The sequence below is a fragment of the Aphis gossypii genome, chromosome 3 (assembly GCF_020184175.1).
Source record: "Aphis gossypii isolate Hap1 chromosome 3, ASM2018417v2, whole genome shotgun sequence".
Classification (NCBI taxonomy): domain Eukaryota; kingdom Metazoa; phylum Arthropoda; class Insecta; order Hemiptera; family Aphididae; genus Aphis; species Aphis gossypii.
The window spans coordinates 9,820,949-9,848,928 of record NC_065532.1 but is presented as its reverse complement, the minus strand read 5'-3'; the positions used below and the strand labels follow the sequence as shown (position 1 = coordinate 9,848,928).

The 27,980-nt window shown below is 31.0% G+C and overlaps 1 protein-coding gene across 3 annotated transcripts in view; it reads left to right on the top strand.

The window, feature by feature from the left end:
• The window catches only part of LOC114129669 (eye-specific diacylglycerol kinase-like), a 161,587-nt gene that overhangs the window by 18,684 nt on the left and 114,923 nt on the right, over positions 1-27,980 (top strand). For all 3 annotated transcript variants that reach the window (XM_050202615.1, XM_050202617.1, XM_050202614.1), the window contains exons 2-3: positions 12,832-13,327; positions 16,668-17,300. In XM_050202615.1, the coding sequence (XP_050058572.1) occupies positions 12,858-13,327; positions 16,668-17,300 (1,103 nt within the window). In that variant the 5' untranslated portion in view covers positions 12,832-12,857. The remainder of the gene's footprint in view (positions 1-12,831; positions 13,328-16,667; positions 17,301-27,980) is intronic.

Sequence of the window (27,980 nt, the reverse complement as noted above, 5' to 3'; positions counted from 1 at the left end):
GATAAGTAGTTTACATACATTTCTATGTTTCAAGAGATCCCAAGTCGAATCGTCGTTAACGTGATATCGCAAATGCATCGTAGTCGTGTTTAACTCCGAAAACATCTCAAACGCACTCATATTGTATTACGTCGAATTAAAATATACGGAACACGATACCGCGTAAGATACTATATTATAATATAATTATCGTGATGAGTGATGACGTTTCTGCGCAACAATTGATTTGAGTGTTTCGCGATTATCGGAAATATAAGAACCAATGTTGCTCGGATGCATAATAATAACATTATCGACGTAATACGCTCCGCAGTCGATAAAAATAATACGCGAGTTCACGGTTTTATAATATTTCATTATATTTTCCACGACTGTACGTCGTGTATCAGGATTTTCGGAAGAAAAATATTATTATAGTTCAGACATTCGATATTTAGCTTCCGGGCCCCACCTTATTACGTCAGGCGTATAGTTGTACGACGGCGATTCGCCACTATATAATATAATATGTGCAGCTATTTTATGTAGCCCAGTTCCAGTGTTCTATATTTAACTTTACGTATTTAACGTCACATCAAAACACATTATTCTCGGCTTATGTACGTCGACGGATAATTCATAAACGATATTATGATGGCTGTTCGGCGGAGCGCTTATATTACTCGTGTGTCGCTTACACACGACTCGCGGTGACATTAGCGGGCCGTATCAAATTCATTTATGTTTTATAATGAAATTAAACGTATTATCATTATATGAACGTAACTACTTTCGTCATGATCGTGGTGTGCATCAAAATGTATACAAAGCCATTGACGATTGTCTACATTGCAATAATGTGTAGATAATTTTACGTTAAGATTACGCGCATTGCCTTTGACGGTTTAATTATATATTTAAATTAACGAAAAAGAGAAAACGTTTTGATAAATAAGTTTTATCATTGTAAATACTAAATGTAGGTGCGTAATAATAATATATTTAAAAGATGTAGTATCATATTATATCTAATATACACTCGGTAAAATTGTACAATGGCGAAATTAAGAATACGGGCAAACTTTGCAATTCAAAAACTTTTTTTTTTTTTAAATAATTTTTGTTAACAATGAAAAGTCTAAAGTTAGATAATTAATTTTTTATTTACATATTTTGACGATTAAGCTTTTGAATAGACGTTCTCTACTATCTAGAAACTATCAGTTCGTATAAAAATAATATTTCGTTCAAAAAGACAACATATTATATTATGATATTCTAAAATCTGATGTAAAATATGTAATGTATTCATACTTCAATAAAATTTACCTATTCTATAAAAGTGATTTCACGCGCGAATCAGTTTAAAAATATTAATTGAGTTGATTGTAAATTCAAGTATAAATTTACTATGTTTGATGCATTATTGAACACATTTATTTATTTACTAGTGCGAAAACATTATTGACTGCTAATTGTAGTTTTTCATAACTTTGAATTTTAATACTCTTATTTGTTTTTAATATTTTAAGATTGAACATTTTTTATTTATAAGCTCTGAATTGTTTGCCAAATACAATTTTTATCGGTATAATAATAACTATAGTTAAATAGTAAATATTAACTTAACGCAAATATCGTAAATAATGATAATAATAATAAAAAAAAATCCCGAAAAATAAAATGAATCATTATACAACTGCATTGCAATTTAAATCATTGTTCATAAAAGTAATACTTTTTTATAGGCTATAAAATCAAAATTAAAATAATTGAAAAACATTTTATTTGACACGAAAACTGTTTTCAATGTCCACTGACTATTTAACGCCACGAGTAAGTTTATAGACCGTAAAACAAAGTCGGAATTATGACCCAAGGAGTTGCAATATGTTTCCATTTCTCCCTGCAAAAGACTTTCCCGAATGAAAAGCGATAAATCTACGCTAATCCTAAGGCGTCACTCAAATAAAAAAAAGAAAATCTGAATCAGATAACGTAATCCGTTGTTTCTAGGCAATAGTGTATTCTTTGAAATGGTCCATTTTTAACTTTAAGTACTATTTAAATTTAATAGAAGAATAGAACTTAAAATAAAATTTACTTACTTACTCTTGTTATAGAGACGTACGAGTTTTGTTATCTACATAATATTATACTGATGTAAAAGTTTTAAAAAACAAACTTTCCGAAATTCTACATATTTCTAATCATATCGTTAATAAACGTATGATTTCTAACAAAAGAAAAAAAATGAAAAAAAATATGATATAAGTGATATTCCTATACGTTTGTTGCAAAACTTTTATTTAGAAAAAATTTACTTTGACGTTGGCTATAAATGTAATATATTATATATTAAGTAATGATGTCTAACATATACGAAAGCATCTACCTAATTATCAAATATATTATATTTTATTATTTTTATTATAATATGGAAATTTTTTTTTGAAAAGTCATACATTTTGAATTCATGTCAGTTGAACAAAATTTGTAATCATAAAATATCAGTACTTAGTGCTTACTATATTAATGACCCGAAGAAAGATATTCTAAAAAATAATAAAAATCATTTATAGGTACGTATTTTTAAGTTCGTTGATGATTTAATTAATTGTCATTATAAATTCATACAGATTCTGTTTGGTGAGTTATCGCAAATAGTATGAATTAATTAAATAATTTTAAAAAATTCCATCGAAGAAGTTAATCCATGATTAGTTTCAATGGAATCGAGTGTGTGCATGCGAATTTATCAACGTCGCGATTCCATATATCACGTTTTTTTTTTTACATTATTCACATGCATTGGTAAAATATTTTTAACACGGGAAAATGGCGATAACATTTAGTGTATGCTCGCAATTTCGAATAATTTACCATACTTTAAATCGTTTTCGTAAACTATTATGGCGCTTAAGTATTTTTATCCACACGATTTAACTTAAGGCAGCTTTCTATTGAAAAGCATATTGGCCAATACTGTGCTTACACATATTGTATATTTTGTGAAAAGCATTTCTATTTTCTCTCGTATTTCAATTATCTATCTATAGATACATTATAACGACTACGTCAGCGTCCATGTCATGGTGAACAATAATTTTCTGTACCTATCTACGAACTTATTGGCGCGCGGAAATAAACTTCAGAGTCGTCAAACATACTCCGTACTTATGCGGTAGAATAGCGTGTGTAAACCTCTTCAGAAATTATTACAAAATATCCTAAAATAATAATGATTTGTGATATTATAATACACATAGACGTAAAAAATAATAAGACGACAAATATTTTCTTAGGAAAGTGAAAGTATTTTATCGCGGGTATAGCTGTTATCGATCTCTTTATAATATTACCTATATAGTATATAATATAATAAGGAGACTCGTGAAGCCGGAACTCAAAATTACTACGTCACCGAGTGACATGTCCAAACAGGAGGCTCGGGTATAAAAAATAACCACCTCGTGACATGGAAAGGGCGTTTTCCGATACGGCTTATGATAAATGACGGTAATGTCGCACGAGAGTAAAAACAATATATATCGATTGTTTATTTTCTTTCACTTTTTTCCGCTCACTTATAATATTGTAATACTATATACAAGTAGTCGGTAGCAAGGACGAGCTCTCTATACATGACAATAATATATACATATTATTATACGGTGTCAACAACATTCTACTCACCGCCGTGCTGCAATTATGTAAATCAATGTACAAAAATATTAATGAAATTATGACAAAAATTATTAGTAAAACGTTCAATTATTGATAATTAAACAAAATTAAACGTTCCAGTGTACTTACTATTGTATCATAATAAATGTTATCCTTTATAATGTCTAAAATATTGGTACCTATGTGTATAAAACGATATTATAATTATTTAGAAATTACATCAAATTGTAATTTGTTTTCAATTAATGAAACAGACGTTAGAAATTATTATATTATTACTCACGTTGGTCCTTTTTTGCAAACGATTTCACATCATTAGGTACATCACTTACTTTATATACAAGAGAGGGATAATGTTGCATCTAACTTGATCTGATTATAATAAGTTTTTGATTAGAAGAAGGATTAATTATAGGCTGCACCTATATGAGCACATACTCGTAAATGCTTTTACCTACTATTTAGATTAGATTATGGGGTGTTTCGGCAAGATTTTGTAATTCCACGACTAAATTAAGCTTATTTTTTCTACTGTAAGCTAATTTCATTTAATTGCAAACATACAAAATGTTTTACCAAAAAAGTGTAATAAATTTTTCACGAGAAAAATGTTTAATTCTGCTTTAAAGTGAACCGTTTTTTACATTCCCTAATATTTTTGGAGCGTTGTATTTAAATTGGATATATAATATGTAACACGCCTTTAACTCTTTAGAAACATTTTTTTAGGGAAACCTTTGTTTTGAATTTTCTAGAAGTTCGGATTTTGTAAGATTTCAATATTGTACTGTTAACGCTTTGATGGTAGTGTACACTAGACGATAATATAAAATATAGATCTATATTTTTTTAATGATTTTCATTAGTCTTTTAAAGAGTTGTAAAGTTAAATCGTATTGTTTGTGCAAAGACTCACGGTATAGATAATTACAGATATTTATTACGAATGTATCTTATTATTTTTTTTCATACTTATTTTAACTCGAAAATAAATATATGTTTGCAAACAAGTGTCGCGCGACGTGTTAATAAAATAACATACTAATCATATTAAAATATTACATACCTACGTATATTCTATAACGACATTGTTATAGCCTATTGCACTAATAAAATTTGTTTACGAAGCGAATAGGGCCCTTGAAAATGGTAGAAACGGCATACAAAAAGTTTCCGTACATTCTAAACAAATACAAAACATACTGTACATAGCAATAATAATAATATTATGTTTTTTTTTTGTATTTATTATATACTCGCGTGTGTTATGAATGCGTACCTTTACCTATCGACCTTTTTGAGGCGAATACAGATTTACCGGTCGCTTTAAGATAGCTTACACGAATTGCGATAGTCGTATAAAAGAAACATGATCGTCATATTACATAGGTATGTACGATATGACACGAGAGATTGGTATTCAAGTCACGTCCGCTGTTATTGCTACAAAAATACAAACAAACGGCACCGAATGCGTCTTAAGTTGTTCGCTTCCTTTTCGTTTATTATCGATGGTATACCTATACGTACAGTTTGCGGTGTGGTGTTCCGTTTAATAATCCAATACTTCGTATAACAGTAAATAAATTTATGGAAAAGAAATTTTATGGTTAAATTACAAATGATACTACGCGTCGGTGTAACTGCATACCGTGCACCAATAAAGAAAATATATATATAATATGAACTCACAATTTTACTTTTTATTTTTTCTTCTATTCGGTATTTTTTTTTTTTTTTTTACATTAATTAAAATAGATATACTCATAAATATTAATTAATTGAATAATATTCATTTATTGCATAGTAATAATTATGAATTATGTAAGAACTTTATTTTTTTTGCGTCGTGCTTACAAATGCATTATACTTGATTATTTTGTTTTTGTTTTGTATGAGATTACTTGTAAAGAAAACATGAACTACACAATGTCTGTGATTGTTTTGGACAAGTGGATTAACATAGTATAAACACTAAAGTTTTTATTAGTCACGCACATATTTATTTGCCAAATATATAAGCCTATAGTACATATTACCTCGTTATTGCTTTAGTTTATTGTGTAAACACATGTAAACTAAAAGTCTACATCCCATTTCCATCGGTTTACAACCGTATTTTTCGATTGAAAATTTAAGCATCAGGTGCTAGTGACATTTTCCCGACAGTAATTACATACTAGGTACTTTGTTTTAATATTTCGCGTTGGTGATCGAACAAAGGTTGCAAATGATTAGACAAAAAAAAAAAAAAACCATTTTATTGTTTTTGTAAAACTAACAAACATAATATAATTAATATGTAATATCTCTTATATCCTCTGTGAAATCTTCGATTAAAATCGGGAATCGTCTTGAAATTAATCAAAACTTTTCTGCGTCACGAAAGCGCTATACTTACAATAATAATTATCCAACTACATAATAACGTCTGCGATGTCGTGCTAAATGCGAGCAATCTATATACAATATTGCGAAAGAGCTGTAAGACGTACCTTCACCAGTAGTGGTAGTGCGTGTGCGTGTAAATACATATAATTAATTTATCAACGATTTTAATTGAATTTGGCTTAGTAACATGAATATAACGTAACAGGTAATGTACTCGTACATTTATCATAGTAATAATGTATATAATTCCGATCCGTGGTGTACGAGTCATCGATAGTCTCCTAAAAATACATTTTCTAAACACACCGTATGCGGCGGCTATTGGTTATTATTAGTACCCCGTTTATTATTATTATTTTTATCGAAATGTGACTCGTTATTGATTATAACAAGACACACGTGCTCGAGCGCGCAATTTTCCAAAACGGTCGGGCAGCGTCAATAATAATATTTCATGTCCGTAAAAAATAAAACTACGACAGATAATTATTACGGTCTGGGAAGTCGGCCAAATTATTATTATCGGTCTGACGTATCGTCGTGAGTGTGTATATTATGCTGTTATGCTGTAGTACAACACGCGTTAACGATAAAAGAAAAAAAAAAACGAAACTTACAATAAAACAATAAGTCGGGTCGACCAGTTAGAATAATATGACCGAAGACATAATATTATTTTGTACATGGCATGTATAAGTACCTATGTCATTGTGTTGTGTATGCAGCATTGTGAATTGCGGAATATTTCTCCTTTGCAGCAGGCCATATACGTTCATCCTGCCGACGCACGGTTACCTTATAAATGTAATTTTTGTAGCGCGTAGCCCAGATTCTCGTTAACGATACAGTCATGTCTGCTTTTACCGATCACGCGTCGTCCTGAAAACGGCGAGATAATTCGATTTACTGATCGCACATGCGTGACCACTTGCCGTTGACGAGAAAATAAAATACGATGCAGAGATAACGACAAACAATATATAAAAAGGCGTTTTATCTTTTGGTCCGTACCTATATAGTATCCATATACACGTCTTCCATGCCCAGTTTTCGGTGACTCCGACCTCCGCCACTATTTTCTTGTTTATCGACGAATATATAGTGATTAAACTCGACAGTGTTGTCCAAGTTTCGCTGTTTAAACCTATTATCGATGTACCTAATATAAGTAAAGCGATACAATGGCGCAATTTATTTGATTGGCCGAGGGGATGAGGTTAATTTCTTTTGCGGTCAGTCGGGTATTCGACGAATTGCGGTGATAGCGTTTATGTGTATCATCGTCTCGATGATATTTAATTTAATCCTTCAAACATAGATTACAATATTATTTATTTTTCGTCGTGAAAGTGTAGGTTTTCAAAATTGGCACGTAACTATTTTATAAGCGCTAAATATTATATTGTGTATTTTTTTCACGCTGCATACAACATATTTTTCAAATAATAGTTTTTCGACCGTTGCCCTAGTTCGATCGCTTGATTCACAGTTTTTCCAAATAAAACCAAACATATTAGTTGAATTAAATATTTAACGTACGAGTGAAAATCGATTTTATTCGTCTCATTTACAATATCAACGTTCCATAAGTATGTAGGTATACATTGATATTGAATATACAATAAATGCTTTTTTCCCTATTCAGTTTATTGTTGTTTCATTGCAAACCACTTTTGTCATTTTTATGTTCCGTTTTAAGGACCTTTACTCTTGGTAGACCTATAATCTATATAGTATATAATATATTATGAATACGTTGAAAATATTAAAATTATCATTTCAATGAATTTAACAAGTACTAACAAATACATCACAATTTTCCATAATCAGATATGTGCATTGACACACCATGTTGAATTTTACGCGTTTTTATACATCCAAGATAGTACTCAATAATATTGGTCCTATAGTAAAAAAAAATTCTATCATAAAAAACTCTATCATACCTTTATTTATTTTCCGTACGAATAGAATTGTTTACCTAACGTTTATAATCGTCAAAAATGTTCCAGTATCATTTTTATTAGTTATTTATATTCTGTGCCAAAATAAATAAAGGGTTTTAGCACTGTTAACAGATTAAAACTTAATGGTATTTAGATGATTAAGTCAATTATAAATTATTATTTTATATTGTGCAAACTAATTATTCTTTGCGTAAACCGTATTTGTTTATGACAATGGGAGTATAAAATAATTAAGTTTTTCGTAATTATGTCTTTAGGGGATTCATCACGATCATTATGTAAAGTCAGTTGTATGTAAAACCTTTATACACTACAAACATATTATATATAATATATATACATATATTTGTGTAATAATAGTTACTCGAAAAAATAATGAATATTTTAATTTTTGAATTTTCACTACAAAATGTTTATCTTTCTATATAATTTTCTTTGTATAACACAATTATTAACAGAAATATTAAGTATTTTACTGTTTCCAATTAAAAAATATAAAAAAAGTAGATTTGAATATGAAGTAATAACTTGGTAATCGATGAGGAATTTTAAGGTAAAACTAATTAATTAATTATTTATGTTTTATATTGTTCGATACCAAATTAGTATCAATCTCAACTCTTCAGGAATAACAATAATTATGTAGGACACCTTGTTAGCTGGGTGCCTACTTAATTAATTGCACTAAAATTCCGAATATCTATTCAAATAAAATTTTGACATAATATATTCGTATTATGTATAATTACATAAATAAACCCCTATGTGGTTATTGACTATTGGACTTGTATTAAATTATGTTTTATAACTATAACACATATAGCTACATTAAAACTGTACAACACAGTAATGCTATTAATCAATATTATACTAGTATGATATGATAACATATATTATTATATTACACAAAAAATCAAAATTTATCATAATAAATTATATAAAACCGTCAGTGAAATATGTTATCTAAAAACACATAACAGATGGTTACGTACAAAAGTTTTTGGATAAAACCAGAGATGAGAAATCACGAATAGAAACTGAGAAGGGATTGCTTTTCATACGAAACATTTTACTTTTACGTTTGTTGGATTTGGATCAATGGTCGCCGTAGACATACCACATTTTTTTTATTAATCTCAACAGTAAAACCGTTCTTCGTGTAAATTGTATTATATGTATAATATTATATTACGCTCGCTGTAGGTATAATTGCAATATATTTAATTACTTACACCGTTTTCATATAACTGTCAATACATAAATAGAAAAATAAAAATAAAACTTAATAAAATAAATTAAAACATAAATTAGCCGACATTTTCATAGAATATATTCTATAATATTAAATTAATTAATCGTACGTGATACAAGGTTATCGCTCTACTCGTTTTTAAATTATGTTCATACGTTTTGTGACTAAATTTAAAAAAGTCTGTTTGCGGATAAATAAAATATCTAGCAATATATTACTTGATATACTTCCAGGAATCTTCAATATCATGTTATTTTTGTACGGACATTTCATATTGCATTCGAATAATATAGAACGTTGCAATATGCCATTGACTTGAACATTATATATATATATATTACAACACATTTAAACTTTATCGTATTCAACTAACTTTATATGATATAATATAAATTAAATAGGTTAGTAATATTATTTTCCGTGCCTAATAATATTCCAATAAATTTATGAAATCATATACACACACGGGAATCATATGTGATATTATATAGGTACCTACTCATTATTCGTATAATTTAATATCGTACGTACGTTTTCGTATAATTCGTATTCAATATTGTACGCTGCTAACTTGTAATATTGTCTGACTATACACTACACTGGATCTGATTGTGCAGAATTTCAAGATGTAATTTTCCCATAATATTCAATGGAATTCTATTACTATAATAGTAATACCTAATAAAAATATAAATTTTATTCTATCAGTTATTCGCTATTTTTTATTTTATCATATTTTTTCAATTCTACTACGTACCGATTATTAATAATATTTTTATAATTTTTGGTTTTTTACTTTTAATTTACTTGTCCGTTGTTAGATAAAATATAATACTAATTATTTAATATTATTATAATATAATCGAATAATGATCTCCTATATCATTATCTGATTTAATGGTTAAATACTGACTGATTGGCAAGATAGTAAGTGTAAGATGTAGAACATAATATAGCCTGTAGCAGTGATTGTATGAAATTGAAAATAAAATATATTTTACCGCAATACGTTGTGTTCGAAAAATGTAATAAGTCGGCTGCCATAAAATAAATAAAACCGTCAAATTAAAAACGATACCAGTATTATGAGAATTTCATTTGAGCGTTAACAAAATTAATTTCCTGATGTCGGTCATTAAACATCTCAAACGAATAAACGCACATTGAACAATATTTGGTCAGGTGTCAAGTCTGCTGTTACATCTCACTCGAGCTGCTAACAATCAGTACTCGTAAACGGTTGAAATGATAATAATAAAAATGAGATACCTAAAGTTTTTCATTTGGTGAAACAGTGAAGGCATTTTGTATACGTTACATGGTATACACGTGTAATATATTACATTTTAATATTATGAGACATTATTTAATACGGCTACTGAGGCAAAGAATGATTGAAAGGCCAGATTACGAAAGCTTTAAAGTCACGAATGTACAGAATCTGTTTACATATATGTTTTGACGACTACCTTTTCAACCACGGTAACCTTGCGAAAAAAAAACTGTCAAGTCATGTACACCCTAATAAATAAAAATAATATTAAGTACCTATATATTATTATAATGAATTAAACCATTACCGCTGTCAGATAGTTTAATTCACTATATATATATATTATATTATATATACCTATATATATCTAAAATTATTTTTATTATTTACTTAACGGTGGAAATTTATAATAACAGTTTCCCTCGGTTTTAATATTGAAAAAATAATGATTTAGACACGGGTCTTAGCTCGTTGGTTGACTCTGATCGTTAAAATCCTATAAATAGTATAAATCTCTCGACCGCACGTTACGCGCTACCGATTCATTATTTCAACCGAATATAATATTTTATATATACTCAATAAACCAGGGGCAGGGTTGTAATAAAAATGACGGAAAACCACGGAGTTCTAGACGATTAACTTAAGCGCAACATTAATCTGAAAATCGCATTTGTCCGTATGCCGCTCAATATTGATACGTCCGGATAATAATAACGTATTAACACAAATTTATCTCTCATCGATAATCATATGCCTAAACATAATAATATGTCGAATCGCGGTACGAATACATAAATCAATCACGCCTATTCGGGAAAATCAATGCGATATTCATCTTATTCACGTAAAGATAATATCAATAGTTAATATTCAATATTAAATAAAAAAAAAACTACATTATTATAACTATTTAAAATAATATTATATGCAATAGATTTCTTAATATTTTGTATAGCTAACCACTTACTCGTATATTGTTGTAATTATAGTATTTTGTCGATTGATTTTAATGGTATCAATTTCATTTTGAAGTATTTTTTTTTTTATATATAAATAATATATACAGACATATTATATTATACTAAAAAATTTATTTAAATCAGCTTTTACATCATACATTTATGCCAAATGTTTTTACATTTTTTTATGCATCTAAAATACCAATTATTATATTAATTTAATAGTCAAAAGTATATTGAAGGAAATTCGCTAGATAATAATAATAATATTTATAGGATTCCTCTTCATAAATAATAAACTAAATTTAACGCACTAAACAAACTTAAAACTGTTTTTAATAAACACTGCTACAAATTGTTGAAGTCATTTTGTTCCATTTATTTGTACGTATACACTTTATTTAAACACAACATCATCGTAGATGCAAAACGTACAAAATAGGTGTTTGTTTTAAAACTCAGGGATTTACGAGGTGTAATATTATTGATAGTTAATCAAAATTTCGTTCGCGGATACCTCGCTGATGTCGTGAACTGATTAAGAATCAATTTAACGGTCAGCGATATGACAGAATTTATGGTCGTCGTTATAATAATATAATAAAGCGAATACCTGCACATATTTTTAAGTTTCATCCCGACAACGTGTTACCACAGCCGCGGCTGCGCGATTTAATAGCGTCGCGAGTCTATAATAATAGTAATAACAATGACAATAAATAATAATAATACGTAAAACCGAAACCAATATAATCGTGCCGGCCGGTAAGATGTATTATAGGTAGTGTGGTGGAAATAAAAGAGAAACACGAAGTCACCACGTCATCCCTTATATAGATCATTTCCGATGTGTCGCGACGTCAGCTTACGGATTACACCGAAAGTGGGTCAAAAAGGGGTGGAAGCAGCCGTTTGAAAATAATATTACCGCGCGTACAATGGCGAATTTTCACGTTCGGGTGACCTTGCTCAAGGCGGAAACCCGACGTGTGCGCCGCGGCCCCGAAAGGGGAGGTAGACTACAACAAAGAAGAAAAATAATATACGCGTTATAAGACCCACGTAAAGTAATCGTTATTTTCGCACGCTTGTTAAGTACGTGCGGCAAAAACGTATTTAATATATATATATACGTTATTTTATAATTAACCCTAACCTAACCTCAGGTGCGTTTGAAGTGATTGTTTTATTTTTTTTTTTTGGAGATTATTGTTGTTTTTTGTTTCGTTTCACCGTTCGGCTTTGAATCCGACCGGATTTAAGATCCGTAAACGGTCAGGTACCCACGTGTACAATATTGGATAATAATATTGTGTATAGGCGCCACGGCAAACCTAACGTCGGTCATGGACCGTCTGCGTTCGACGTTCAAACGGTCGCGGACGCCGACGGGCGCCGAGATGAAGACGCAGAACAGCCTGGAAGTGCCCAAACAGGTGCGGTCGGTGTCGTTCGACGAGATCAAGCTGGGGTGCTCGAAGCGGGACGAGGACGCGCGCAAAGAACGGTCGTCCGTCGGCGGCGGCGGCGGCGGTCAGGCGGGGACGGCGTCGTCGCTGCGCGTGCCCGCCGGCAGCGGATCGGGACAGCGGTCCCGGAGCTTCGACTCGTCCGCCGCCACCGCCTCCAGCACGTCGTCCGGCGACCGGGACGACCCGGGCGTCTTCCTGGAGGTGCCGTCGTCCAAGCACCAGCTGTTCCACCGACGGCGGTCGTCCGGCGAAAAGGTGCCGGCCGCCGCGTCCTGCGTCCACTGCGCCTATCTGGAGGAGCTGTCCAAGATGAACAGGTCGTCGTCCGGCGAAGAGAACCATAGGTATTGGCGGCGGAAGCGTTTCCGTTTCTTTATTTTTGCGCTTTTCGCGTCGGTCTCGCCCCGTCTCCGTCCACACCGATGATGCGGCGCACGCGCGCATTGCGGTACCGTCTGAACTGGCCGATGTCGTGTACACGTTAGAGTATATTATTGCTATTGCTGCGACGACCGACTGGGGGTCCCGTGCTCGGCATTTGTATTTTATTATTTATTAATGCCGATCGGTTCCTGGATTATTTTGGATGTACACACCTGTTATTTTGAATACTGGATTTCCGAGGGATATACCGAGCACTTTCCGCGAAATGTATGAATCGTATGCGTTATTCCTAAATAAAAATTAAATTTATATTTTACTTAAAGCTCGCACGTGCCTTCGGGTTTAAATGAGCTCTGTATTTCTCAGGGCGAATTGAATTACACCCAGAGAATTTATTTTTAATAATGTATATTATTATTCGCAATAATCGTCTCAGTTTAAAATTGTAAAATTATTTTTTAATAACATCATTATTTTGATTCTTAAATGACCCTTAAGCCATATATTCGTGAAATAAATTGTCAGTATTTTTGATTCTCTGAGATATTCAATATTATTATTACAATGAATGTAATTTTATTCATCGAAACCAATCTATATTTTTTTAGGCAGACCCCCATATCTTAATTACAAAAATAACACGGCATCGTTTAGTATATAATTAACAATAACAGCATAATTTGGTATCAAAAACTAGTGACTAAAATAATCCATTACCAAAATAATGACATTTATATTATTTCCCCGAGTATCATTCGAAATCCAACTCAGATGTACCGCATACTATAGTCTGTTGACAGTTGCAGTCAGTTCTGTAGTCAGTTTAATAAAAATTTATCATCAATAAAAATGTTTTTCAATGTCTTAAAATGATTCATCATATTTTCTAAGACGTTGATGTCGGTCATGACAAGAAAATCATTCTGTTTTGACAATGGGGGTAGATAGAGTTTAGGGTAGAGAGTAGGTCTTGAGCGAATGTTATGTCATCGCACACGATAACAATCTATTGTGCACGACCGCGGCATGTGAATATGATTTCAGTCAATATCTAGGCTAGTTAACGGATGGTTAGTCAAAGAACGGAAATAACAGGGAATGTGACCAGTGTACTGCACGGATCGGTGTATTTTTTTTTAAATCTTAAAAGATTCTTGTTCAAATATTAGTAATAAGACCGAAAACAGCGAGGATTTCATTATTGTTCCGTCTAATCCCTGATTTATTATTAGAGTTAGAATGTTTATAATTTTGCAAAAATTTTTTTTTAGGTTGTCCAATAGTTTCCATTCTTATACAGAAATGTGCCTCGTGATATCTATATTCAAAATATCAAATTTTTATTATGCATACAATTGCATATTTTACAAATTTTTTATTTATTAGTGCATAATTTATGGTTTTTTAAGCGCATATTTGACGGTTTTTCGATGAAAAATTATGAATAATAACGCAATTTTATGGTATAGCACGCAAGGTCGCAACTGGAAAAAATTTCCAACATTTGTTTTAAACATATAGATACCGAACGTCATTTTTACGTTAAAAATATAAAATTTGATTATTATCGTTATTGAAAACATAAATCGTCATAATAATACTCAATTTACATAATAGTTAGTTTTTAATAATAAAAAAATATTTCTACTTTTAAAATTTCGATGAAGGGGTCCTGGACCCGCTCCTCAGTTACAGTCTTGAAAACGAGCACATAAAGATAGTACCAACACAATTTGTTGATATTCTATCTATTAATAATTTAATTTATTTCTATATATTTATTGATTTTTTTTTCACATTTCTTTATTTTTTCAAATGTTCCATGCATATTTATCTGTTTTTAAGTGCATAAGTGCGTACATCTTCATACATTTTTTAGTGCATAAACATCCTAACCCTAGTAATTATTATTAATCCTATTTATTTTGATAGTTTTAATATGAATATAAAATGCACTGTATATATATTTCTATGTATGTATAACGAGTTGAGTAATTTTGATTCGAATTATCATAACTATATACTATAATATAGTCTATATTCTTATTAATTCTGTATTTGTTCAAATTCTTTTTCAAAAGTATGTCCAATCTTATAATAATACAAAATATGTATTTATATTAAAAACTGGTAACGCATAATGCATTGTTTAAGACTTTTATTTAATTAAAATGACGAAAGACTCAGAATATATTATTATTATTATTTACACCGACTGAATACCAAATCACGATGACAATAATATTCGGCCAAATACTATCCCGTATATATAGGTATAGGTACAGTGTAAAGATAATATTATATACCTCTATCATCATTAATATTTAGTTATTTCTGTTCTTTTGGCCCACACCGTCTTCGTTGTTCCGGTTGAACATGACATGCCGTTCATACAAAAAATTCCGTACGATGTTATCAGAGTTAAAAATTAATTTTATGTCGGTAGCGCATTCAGTGCACAATAATATTTTATATTATTCAGTAGGTATAATTCAATAATAATAATATTATTAAAAACGCGAAAATATTTGATTGCGCTCGGTCTCTTAAATAATATATAGCAGTATAATAATATCGATTCCCCACCCCACTACAACACCCAATCATTAGATAATACAACCATTGTTGTCAGGGTTGCCACGTGTACACCGTCCATAATAAAATTATACGACAATTTTTGTTCGTTTTCGAGAAAACACACGCTACGAGCCTCTCTTTCTTTCATTATGAAAAAAAAACTAATTTTTTATTTCTATTCCCGGCGGGACTTTTTTTGCGATGTAAAACATAAACATTTCACCCACACGAATAGGACTTAACTAATGAACCTCGTTTTGTGTCAAGGAGAAGAACTAAAAAAACGAATAATTTTCCGGCACGGAATAACAATAAACGAAGGTTTCGATCGCACCGCGACTTTTGGGGTATAAAAAATAAGTTTTAAAAAACAATAATGCTTATTATGGCGGCAAAATCTTAGATTTCAGATTTCGACATTTAGGACTCCGTTACACATTATAATTATCCGAACTTTGTCCCCACCCTCGATTTGCAAAAATACGTAATATATACATATTGCAACATTAGAAGGATGAGATTACTTGTTTGGGGACTTGAGTGCGATAATGCGAGAAATCCCAAGTCTTTTTCGCGAGCGGGTAGGCCGAGCCCTGAAAAATGAGAGTTTGGGGGGAGGAGACGGTCGCAAGTCGGACGGTACACGGCAACGCGTGCTAATCGGTAGACGACGGACATGAGCGGAGACTGACCTACACGCGTGTTTGTTGTTTGACCGTATAGTCAGAGATCGTTAGCGTCGACGTCGGCGAGCGAGGACATGGAAGACGAGGACGATCGCAGTTGTCAGATCACCGTCACCGTGGAGGCCGACCTACACGGCGATCCCGGGACGGCCGCGACGTCGGCGATCCGTTTGCTGTCCGTGGCCGGCGGAGGTCGCGGATCGCCGCCGTCGCCCGAGTTGGACGACTCGTGCGTCAAGAGCCAGCTGACGCTGGAGCTGACGCCGCCGGACGAGTACCTGCAGGGCAACCGGCGGCGGTCGATCACGTCGCCGAAGCTGGAGCGGCAGGAAGCGTTCGCGGTGAGCGACCCGGCCGACCCGGCGGTGGTCCGGGACCTGTTCCTCACGGTGCCCGACCTGAAGCGCGACCGGGCCGCCAGCATGGACTCGTGCTTCATCAACAAGCCGACGCCCGCCGGCAAACCGGAAGAAGTGGTGCCCGTGTCGCCCACGCAGCTGCTGCTCGACCCCAACTGCGGCCAGCCCGGATGCAACAACATCAGGTCCCGGTCGGTGGACATCGTGTTGCCCACCGACCAGCAGGCCCGGTACAAGGCGCTGTCCACCAACAATCAGACGTCGTCGCCGCCGTCCGCCGTGCCCGCGCACAGGGTGCCGCCGGACAAGGGGTGAGTAGTGTATTACATTTTATTATATTGTTGTCGTAATGATGAGTATGTCACGTACGTTATCGAATATAATATATCGGCGAAAAAGTCATAAGTTCGACGATTGTCGTGTCGTTTTTTTGGTTTTTTTTTGAGGTTATAGAACCGTAAGACGTGCGGTCCTAAATGCATTAGATCGAGTTTCTCCGATGACACTTGTCTTTGATCGTATCAAACGTATTTAACGGCTTATGAAAAATAAAATATCATTTATACTTATTATTTACACTTCAATAATACATCACACCAAATAAAATGATATTGCTAGAATGATTGATTCACTCAGTATTGGATATTATAACATGAACGTATACATTTATCAATTATTTACCAACATAATGCGTATACGTGAAATGTATTTTATTTTAAATTTAGAAATCTTAGTGCGTCGCTCGTCTGATAGCTGTCGAGTTAAATTTACAGAAAATTGATAAATGGCTAAGTCAAAATTAATGATTTAATACATTTGTACTTAACCACGGTCTAAATTGTTTGTACACACTACACGTTTGTTAACTTAGATCACCTCTCAAACATGTGTTGTCCGACATTTAAGACGACGAACATCTGTCAAGTCAATATTTTAAAGTTTATCTGAACCACCGAAAAGCACTTTATCTGTCTCGTCTAAATACACCATTATTTGGTAATTAATACTATTGTTATATGGGCCCGTCAGATATCAGATTCACTTAACGCATGGCAGAACACATGGTTGAAGAGAAAAACTCTTGTATCCATTAGATTCTGATAATATATCGATTCTTCAGAAAAACACTTCAAAATACGGTTAAAAGTGATTGCCTAAATCAAGAGTTCTTGGACAAATCGCGGGTGCCTATCGACATTTTTGCTTGCAATACATACGTATATAATAGATGTGATACCATTGTTTGACTTTAATTTATTGCTTATAAAATGATTGTTTGAAATCTTAGTTTAAAAAACAACCAGCTTGTAAAGCAAGTGGGTCTATAAAAAAAAAAAAAACCCTAAACAAACGTATCACGAATTGAATGGCCAGATAAAAAACATGGTCAACACTCAACAGTGATTTGACACAGCCATGCACCTATATTGCCTAATCATTACGCCGACTACGAATTATGTGTTTTAAAATGGTAACTGGACTAGGTAATATTATTTTATGGAAACGTGACGTTTCAAGGGAATTGTGAATTCGTCTCGTTACACATTCTATGAAAACGAACTATAGAACAAATGGGTTTTCTATAATAGAATTACATTATACTGTTTAATATAAAACTAAAAACAGGTCGCCCAAAAAAAAAGTGTTTTTTGGTTTCATCGAAATTCATGTACATTTTTTCTTAGCTATATTATTGTCTATTAATCATGATTCATGAATAATATGGATATTATGTAGTCGTAATATGAAATAAAATATTATCCTTAATATCTCCTTCATTGGCGAAGCCATGGCAATACGTATTTGGTAGGGTTACGTAAAAGATGATTTCATGGACTAAATTTAAGACTTAGTTTTTGCCGGTCAGTGAAATGTTCATAAAAATAAATAAATTTGTCATATTTTATTATGTGTTTTGATTAGGGAAAGATTGCCAATAAAATCTGTTACGCTTTAATTTAATGATGTGTAAATCGATTATATAAGGTGCTTATAAAATATGCAATGTTAAGACGAAAAAAGTTGTATATTATAAAAACCAAATTTCGTAGAAAAAATATTTTAAAATGTTCATTACTTTTTTATTATTGGAAATATTGACATGCAATTTTCAGACAGCCATTATGAAAATTATTAATTAATTGTTAATCACTATTAAATGTTGAAAAATATAATACATTAAAAATACATAGGTTTTATCAAATCTACATATTGTTCTTGTATAATGAATAAATTAGATCGTCTAATTTTTCTGATTCACACAAAGAAACATAACAAAGTCAGTTATTTTGTTTTAAACAAAAATAATTTAAGGATTTACATGGCAAATATAAGTGCTTTGAGATAATATCAATATAAATGCCTTCAAAATAAATATATACATTATAGGTATTGTGTCCTAGTGATTAGAGGAAATATTAATATAATGATTATATTATATTATATTATATTTATTCACTAAAAGTTTATGACAAGGTTAACAAAATTCAAGAAAATAAAAGTTTAAATGGTCGTTTTAGAATTATGTGATCGAGCTCAGCGATAAATTCGATTTAATTAGTAATTTAATAAATAGTCTCTTGAAACTATTTTATAATTAACACGATAGTTTTCTAGATGAGAAAATAATATATAAGCACATTTTTATCTGACGATTCCTTAACCAATACCTATTGATCGGACAAAGCATATTATAGTGACGGCGGTAAAATAATTATCTTTTCAGCGACGAAAAAGAAAAAATACGATCTTCCAACGTTTGTCCCATCTTGATCGTGTGGTTTACTTGCGCGGCTGTGTGGCACCATACCCGTGTTTTGCTGAGTTCGCGATCGATTCGTCTCGTTGCTTATAATCGCTCATGACAGTGTATAATAATAATAATAATTACTGTTATTATTGTAATAATAATGCCGAAGCTGTATAAATATACATAAATAGAACGTTGTTGTCAGACTTCAGTAGTCAAATACCTAGTTATCTCACATCGACAGTCCGTATTTCACTTGTCGTGAATAATGGTAGTTGTGGGGCTTCGGTCCTGGAACTCAGGATGTTGCGGCGTACTAGAGACGGTAGTCTCGGATCCCCGGAGTCTCTCAACTGTGTGTATATATATATTATAAACGCACACATATATTGCATATATTAACCCCGTTATTATATGCAATAAAATATAATATAGTCTGGCGAGAGATGGTAAGTGACTATACGAGGTTGAAATAATTGGTATATTATGACGTAAGTCTAGACGAAAGTGTCTATACAAAATAAATAATATATTATTAAGTTTGTTCTGTTAAGTAGTATTTTACAAATATAATACGTATAATCGGTAACCGCAATGGATTTACTATAGTAACACAATCCAAAGAGTGAAATTCCACTATTAAAAGTTATTATTTTTCCCTTTACTTTTTATCAATTCGTTAATAGTACTATGGTATAGCCATAAATAATATTTTATTTTTCAATAATTCGAGTTTAAAATCATATATTTTTATGTACACTTAACCCGTAGTTGAGTTGCTTGAAACATGCATTTATTCGAGTTCTCACTTGAAAAACTTTTAAGCAAGTCTAGTGAACATTTTTAAAATTAATTTTCTCGCTAATATTGTTGACACACAATTATTCTATCGATGTTTTATAATTTATAATTTACAGACCTAAATAATATATAAACACTATAAGTATTAAATTTGTAATTTATCATTTGTAACTGAAAATTATGTATTTAGGAATAGTAAAGATTTATATAATAAAGTAGTAATACATTAAAAAATGTTTTTAAAACCTTAAGATTGGGCTCAGATCTTATTTAATGAGTTAAAAATATCGGACCATTTGCAAAAAGACAGCAACTACCATGTGTAATTACGTAAATACGTACTCCTGGTTAAAACAACACTATTAGCTAGAATAGCAAATGCGCATAATCTTTATTAACCTCAACACATTGAAGGGTGAAGTGACCGAGAGATTAAGATTATAGTATGGAACGACTTTTCTTAAAGAATTTCATTGAGTGAAGTTTGTTTATGTTAAAATATAAGATTAACATCCCGAGCCCAAGCAAATATAAGGTATCGAGGTCTGCTTGTAGATGTAGGCAATCTGCTCAAGACTCTATTTTACAAAATATATTAATGTTATCAGTAAATAAATGGACTTTAGCAAAAGGGTATTAGTTATTTTCAAACAATATGGTTTGAATAATATTTAAATATATTATACTCCTCTTTATGTTGATTTAAATACAGAATTCGAACAATTTAACAAATTCACAATTATTAATATCGTTCAGAGTAACATCAACAGCAATATTTCGTCTATACTTTGCATGTACTACACCTGTAAATAGTAGGTTTTCGTAGATATTTAAGTGACTGGTCTTATGTACTGTAGTGCCTTAACGTGCACTGTCTTCGGTTTGTAATATTTGGAGAAGTATGTTGACGAATTTCATCAGACCGGAAACCGACGATGAGACTCTGTAATATTCGTACTCACTAATTGGTTTGCCGGAATTTCTATTCACTGCAAACACAATTTTAAATTCGTATGACGACGACGACGACGTAATTGAAAAACGTTTTGAATCAGGTACGAAGAAAACGGTCGCTGTACTATTGTCCATTACGACTGTAAACCAATACGCGCTCGGTATAAACGTAAACCAAACCAACGGTAGTGGTTTCGACCGCGGTACAGAATGTTTCACTTCAACCGTGGTATAAATTCAGCAAACGTGGTCCAAAATCGATCCCCGCCATAAACTCTCGACCTTGTTATCACGAAACTTTTAGTTGTCGGTCATTCAGTGAGCGCGGATGGCGGATGTCATCGGTTATTTTCCTGCGTCGTCTCTTTTGCCGATCGATTTTCTCTATATCAAATCGTTTTCGCCAGTGTGTATATAAATTATTTTTTGTCACGCCTGCACCGAAAGTTTGGTTTTCGACCACGGTTGAAGCGTTCGAAAGCGTCCTTTTTCCGTCCAGCGGGCGGTAAAGTGGAAATCCCCAAAGTGCCGGGCGGAAAAGAGGAAATCCCCAAAAGTGCCGGGCGGAAAAGAGGAAATCCCCAAAAGTGCCGGCCGCCGGGCGCGTAGGTATCCCCTGCACAACCAGAAACTAAAATGTACACCTACCACGGTTCTTACAAAACATAAACTTTTGGTTACATCTTAAATGTATAGTAACCTCCTTGCATGACGCATAAACATTTAAACATATTTAATTTGCACTGTTCCTATATAAGTGCGTCGAACGATGCGTTAGTAATAGTCTATAATTGTTGCATAGATCCCTGCATAACCTTTTTCATAAACGCAGGGGCGTGACAAAAAATAGTATGTGTGGCTCGCGCGGGAAGGCCATTTCAATCTTGGGCGAAATGCGGCACTTGCCTACGGCTCGTGCCGCACACAACGCCCGCGACTGAAATGGCTCACTTCCCGCCCTTGCCACACAATATACTATAGTGGTGTGCGGGACGAGTCTATAGTGCACTATTATTATTATTTATTTGCGATCCTCGTCGTCCTCGATCAAACACAACGAGTCTTCCGCCGTTTCCCGAGAACAGTACAAACCGAGAGGGGTTCATCAAGGTATACGTCATTATGTCACCTATATAACTCACAGGGATAGACAGTTATATGTATATGCTTTTACAGCGATCCTCTGCGTTATTTAGAATTAATTGTGTTCCTTCCCGTGATGACGGTTATTTCAATAGTTAATGACTTCATTAAATATAAATTTGCAATGAAAACAATATCACTTGGTCGAAATCCTAACTAATCCTAACTACGCGTGTTAGTAAAACCCTGTTAGAAGATGTGACCACGTGGCCGTCAATAGAAATGATAAGTGTGTTACACCTTACTATAAGAGATAATTCTCTTCAGTTAGATTATTTTTTTTTTCGATCATTTTTCGATTAATATCTACACTAACCAAAAAAACTTTATATATGAGTATTTTCTTTATAAAACGCTATTGCGGTAGTACTTATTACGTGAATAATACTTACCATTTACAATTTTATTTTATTTTATTTGATCGTTACTTGTAAATAATTACTTGAATGAAATATTTTTATTTTTATTATTTATATATATATTACTCGCTTTTATATAAATATTTAATCATTTTAAAGCTATCAAGTTACGACCCTGAAGTATTTATTACTCAATCTTGAAAGATGAAAACCATTTAATTTTAATTGTTTTTTACTCGGTTTTCGTTGTATTTCAAAGTTCGTGTATCCTATTACATAGTCTTATTATTTTTTTTCTCAACATTTACAAATGTTTTACTTTATTATTTTGTTCATTCTAGACTTCTAGAGTAATAAAAAATGTATGCATTTTCTAAACATTGATACAAATAATCGTATTGCTATAAGGTTGTTAGAAGTTACCTATTAATTATGTATAAAATGGATTTAAGAATATTTCTAAAATACCTATAACGTATATTATTATGTATTATTATAATTTTGGCAATGCACGATCCTTATATGAAGTTAGTACATATTATATTGAACTAGGTATTAACATAAAATTGTCATTTCAGCAGAACAGAAGATAATAACGTTCAGAATTTTAATTCGTAATTGGTTATGCAAAAATATAATATAATATTATGCATATAATTTCCATTGAATCCCGTGATGTTTTGTTCTATTTTTTAGTACCTAGTAATACATATTTTAGCTAAATTATTAAACAATAAATTAATTACAATTAAATTTATTTTTCAAACTAGTATTGAAACCCTAGTATCATAATAAATAATAATAATAATAATACAATATCTACAATTGGTGAAGTATTTTTAGTAATATGATGCGCGTTATAATTTTCTTGTATCACATAGAAATTTGATATTTTCTTAGAAAACATAACCTATATCCTGAATAATTAAATTTTCAGTTAAATGTATAGATATATTCTAATACAGGTAGATACTATTTGATTTGGTGTATATTAATAAAGTTACTTAACGTTAAAAAAATAATAAATACTTATTAAGTTTCAGGTATAAACAAAAATATACTGTTTGAGTCCATTATTAGGGAAACAAAAATAAACTATTTGAATCTTAAAATAATTTTAATAAAAGTAAACAAAAATAAACTATTTGGATCCTAGGATAATTTTAAGGAAACTTGTAAAACTAACTAAGTGTTTTTTTTTTAAATTGAATTTATTAAATATTATTCGAAAAAATAAAATGATAAAATCTTCATTTTTATTTCAGTAGAATTTTAAAAGTGTAATGATCATTTTTAGAAAATTTTTTATCCAAAAGCTTACATTATCCTCCTGAAATGCAGTCTTCATTTACATTCTCATTTCCGTGGATTACTATAATGGCTTTGAATTCTTCCAATCAAATTTCAATACTATAGTTCTACAGCCTATGTAAACATTTGTCAATTTATAAACATTTTGTTAAATGCACAATTTGAACCATAAACATTAGAAGAACTCGCATTATTACAATAAATTATACAAAAAACAAAGAACAAATGCAGCTTTTGTATTCCAATAAAAAAAACACGATTTTAATCCATAAAAAGTTTATCTCATACATATTTACCAACCTAAGAATTTCAATTTAATCATTACCTATATTTATTTATTTATACAAAATACTTAAAAACTAAATTATATGTATAATGTATAAATATATATTTGCGTGTGTGTGTGAGAGAGAGGGAGAGTAGTTTTATAATCATTTAATACTATATATTATACATTATTATTATATTACACACATAAATCAGTTTTTAAATATTAATCTAAAAAAAAATATTTTTAACTAAACCTATAGAATTTGTTGTTTTAGAGAGCCTTTTTTTAATTTAACGAGATTCAATATTAATTAAAGATGGACTCAGTTAGTATTTTATCTTAAATTTCTTGGTTTATAAACAGCCGTTTTATTTTTACTGGCTTAACAGATTAGACGTATTATTATTTATAACGTATTTTGATGTGTTTACTGATACTTATCTCGTGTTTTTTGACTCGATTAGTAATGTATTTAATTTATTCCACAACGGAACCAATAATAGAGTATTGAATGATCGATGTATATAAACATACATATCATATTCAGAATTCTTAAGTACTCATAATGAAAACTGCATATGGAAATGTCGAAGCGACATTTCGGAATGTGAAATATGAACGTTTCACAGTAATCAGGTGGAGGTGATCGTGACCAAGTGACCGGTATAAGGATTCATAATAATAATATTCTATCACTATAAATATATGTGGTCTATAAGTTTCTTTCAACAACGTAAATTAGTTTATAGCTACATGACAGATTTAATACAATTTATTTATATATTAGGTAGTCATAAAGTATTAACTACAATGAGGCTGATAACGAGATAAATAGTATACATTAAAGTAATCTCGTAAGAGAATTCTAAACATCATTAAAACGTTAAGCTTTTGTGAAAATTGTCAAAAATAAATAAAATTCAATATTTTGATTATAGTTAAATTTATTTAAAAATAAGTTCGTAGGTATTTAAGGGCGGAATAATGGATTATAGATATCGTTGACTAAAAAAAAAAACTGTTATACGTTCATACTGTTTGGTTTGTGATTTAAATTAATATGTTATATTAAAGTATAATTTAAGTAGATTAAGATTTTTAAAAAGTATAATAACTGATCTATTGATATTGTCAGTTGATATTATAAATTTATCAGAATCTAAGGGTGCTTATTCAATTAAATCGAAAGTTAAATATGATACGCATTTTGCTCAACATGTAATTTAGGATAAAAATTGTTTTTTGGATTCCGTGATTCTTAGCTAAGTTATTTTATAATCTATGGATGTTTTTATTCGAATCCTAAGTATAATACCGTTTGATAATTAATTAAAACTCTAGTGCACGTACAAATATATGTTGACATCGTTTAACTCTAATGGGATAACACGAAACGTATACGGATTATGGTGATAATTTATTTCGTATAGCTTATTCGCTTTATGGTAAACATGAATAATATTTCAGTAAATATTGGTCGTGATGGCATACGACCACATTTACAGTATATAGTTACATATTATTGTATAATTTAATAAAACCTGGGTTACGATTCTGACGGTACCTATCGGGGTATTTGAAGGGGTGACAATAGTCTCAGACATCAATTCAGCGCAGTGACAACGAACGTTAAATTTCACACAACACATACATTATCCAATGCGTTCCAAACTGTACAAATCCACCTCGTTTTATTGAAGATTTATTTAGAATTCATACAAAAATGAATGTATCGTTATATATTATAATTTCCAATAATCGACTGTTTTTATTCAGTTAAATTATTTTTTCTATTACATAAATTATAAACAAAAAATATATTTTTATACCTAGAAATAATTATTTTTTATTGCACCTTGTATATAAAATATAGTCAGTAAGAATAATAATAATTGTAACGTTATATGCGTTCAAACTGAAATCGCGTTGTAGTTTAAAAAAAAAATGAAACATTAAGAAATGCGAAGAACGAGAAAATGAAAGAAGCTAATGACGTTAAAACATGACAACAAGAAAAAGCAGATGGCGAAACGATCAATCATCCTCAGTATAAGATAATAATAAAAAATAATAATAATAAAAATAACCTGAAAATAAAAATTGTTACAACAAAATAAAAACCATAGTCAGGCTGGCGTCGGCCTTATGCACAGTTTTTGATTTTGTGTTTTCAAAATATACCAAGTGCTTGTTGTGCCCCAGTAATTAAGCAAGTACCTATACACTTTTGTTTGTACTTCTATATCAATTAAAACGTAGAAAACGCCAATAATAAAATATATAATTATATTCGTCTTCAAAAACTCTCGGTCTGCTTTAATTTTAAAGGAACGATGATAGGGTGAAATGTTGTGTGGTAGAAAATACGGTTGGACAAGCTGGCTAAAATGTCAAAGTAAACTGTGCACTTGAGGTGATGACTCGTTCAATTTTTTTAAACTCTTTGGTCGAACACGAGTTGTTTGTGTTTTGTGAAAAAAAATAATATAATGTAGAGCCATTCAAGTGTAAGTGAAATATTAATTCATTGTGACTGTAGAGAATGAGCAAAAAAAAAAAAAAAATTTGTAAACGATATTTTTATTTATGTTTTCATTCACGCCCAAAAACTATATATTATAATTATACGTTATTGGAAAATATAGTAACCGTAATAATTTTACGTGTAGTGAAATAGAAAAACAAAATATTTTGGGGTAGTAATTAAAAATCAGAGACGAAATAATGATTCACTAAAATGTAATGAACTAATCGTGAATAACTAATTCATGTTTAAGGAGGAGACCAATATTTGATTAATTGAATCATTTAAATCATTTTATAAGCTAATAGGCATTATAAGAATAAGGGTCCAATTTGAAATTTAACTTTTTCGTGGAAACAAAAAAAAACTTTTAAGGAAACTTTTTATGTAGATTATTTAATTATTTTTATAACCCAAAATGTAATGTTCATTAACTTTTTTGGTACCTTAGAATGACTGATGAGTCAAAATTGTTTTAAAAAAACAAATTTTAAACTTGATAAACAGGATTAAACGTATTTTTCAAATAGTGGAATATTACGATCCTGTTTTTGTATTATAAGTATCTTGTTTACTTTATTTATAGAATCAAAAATCAGATATTTAATTTACCACTGATATAGACAATATAGAAGTTTTTAATTGTCGTTTAAACGTTATTAAAATTCAAAATTTTAGATTACTCCATTGTTTGGATAAAATTAATTCTACTGATTCAATAATAAAAACCAAAAAACCGAAGTCCTACCTCAGGGTATTGAAGGTTCTTAAATTGCACATATTATATACAAATAATTTGCACAATAACGAAGTTTAACTATATTTATTTAGGTCAATATAAGCGTAATATATTTATATAATAGATTTACTACGAATGTA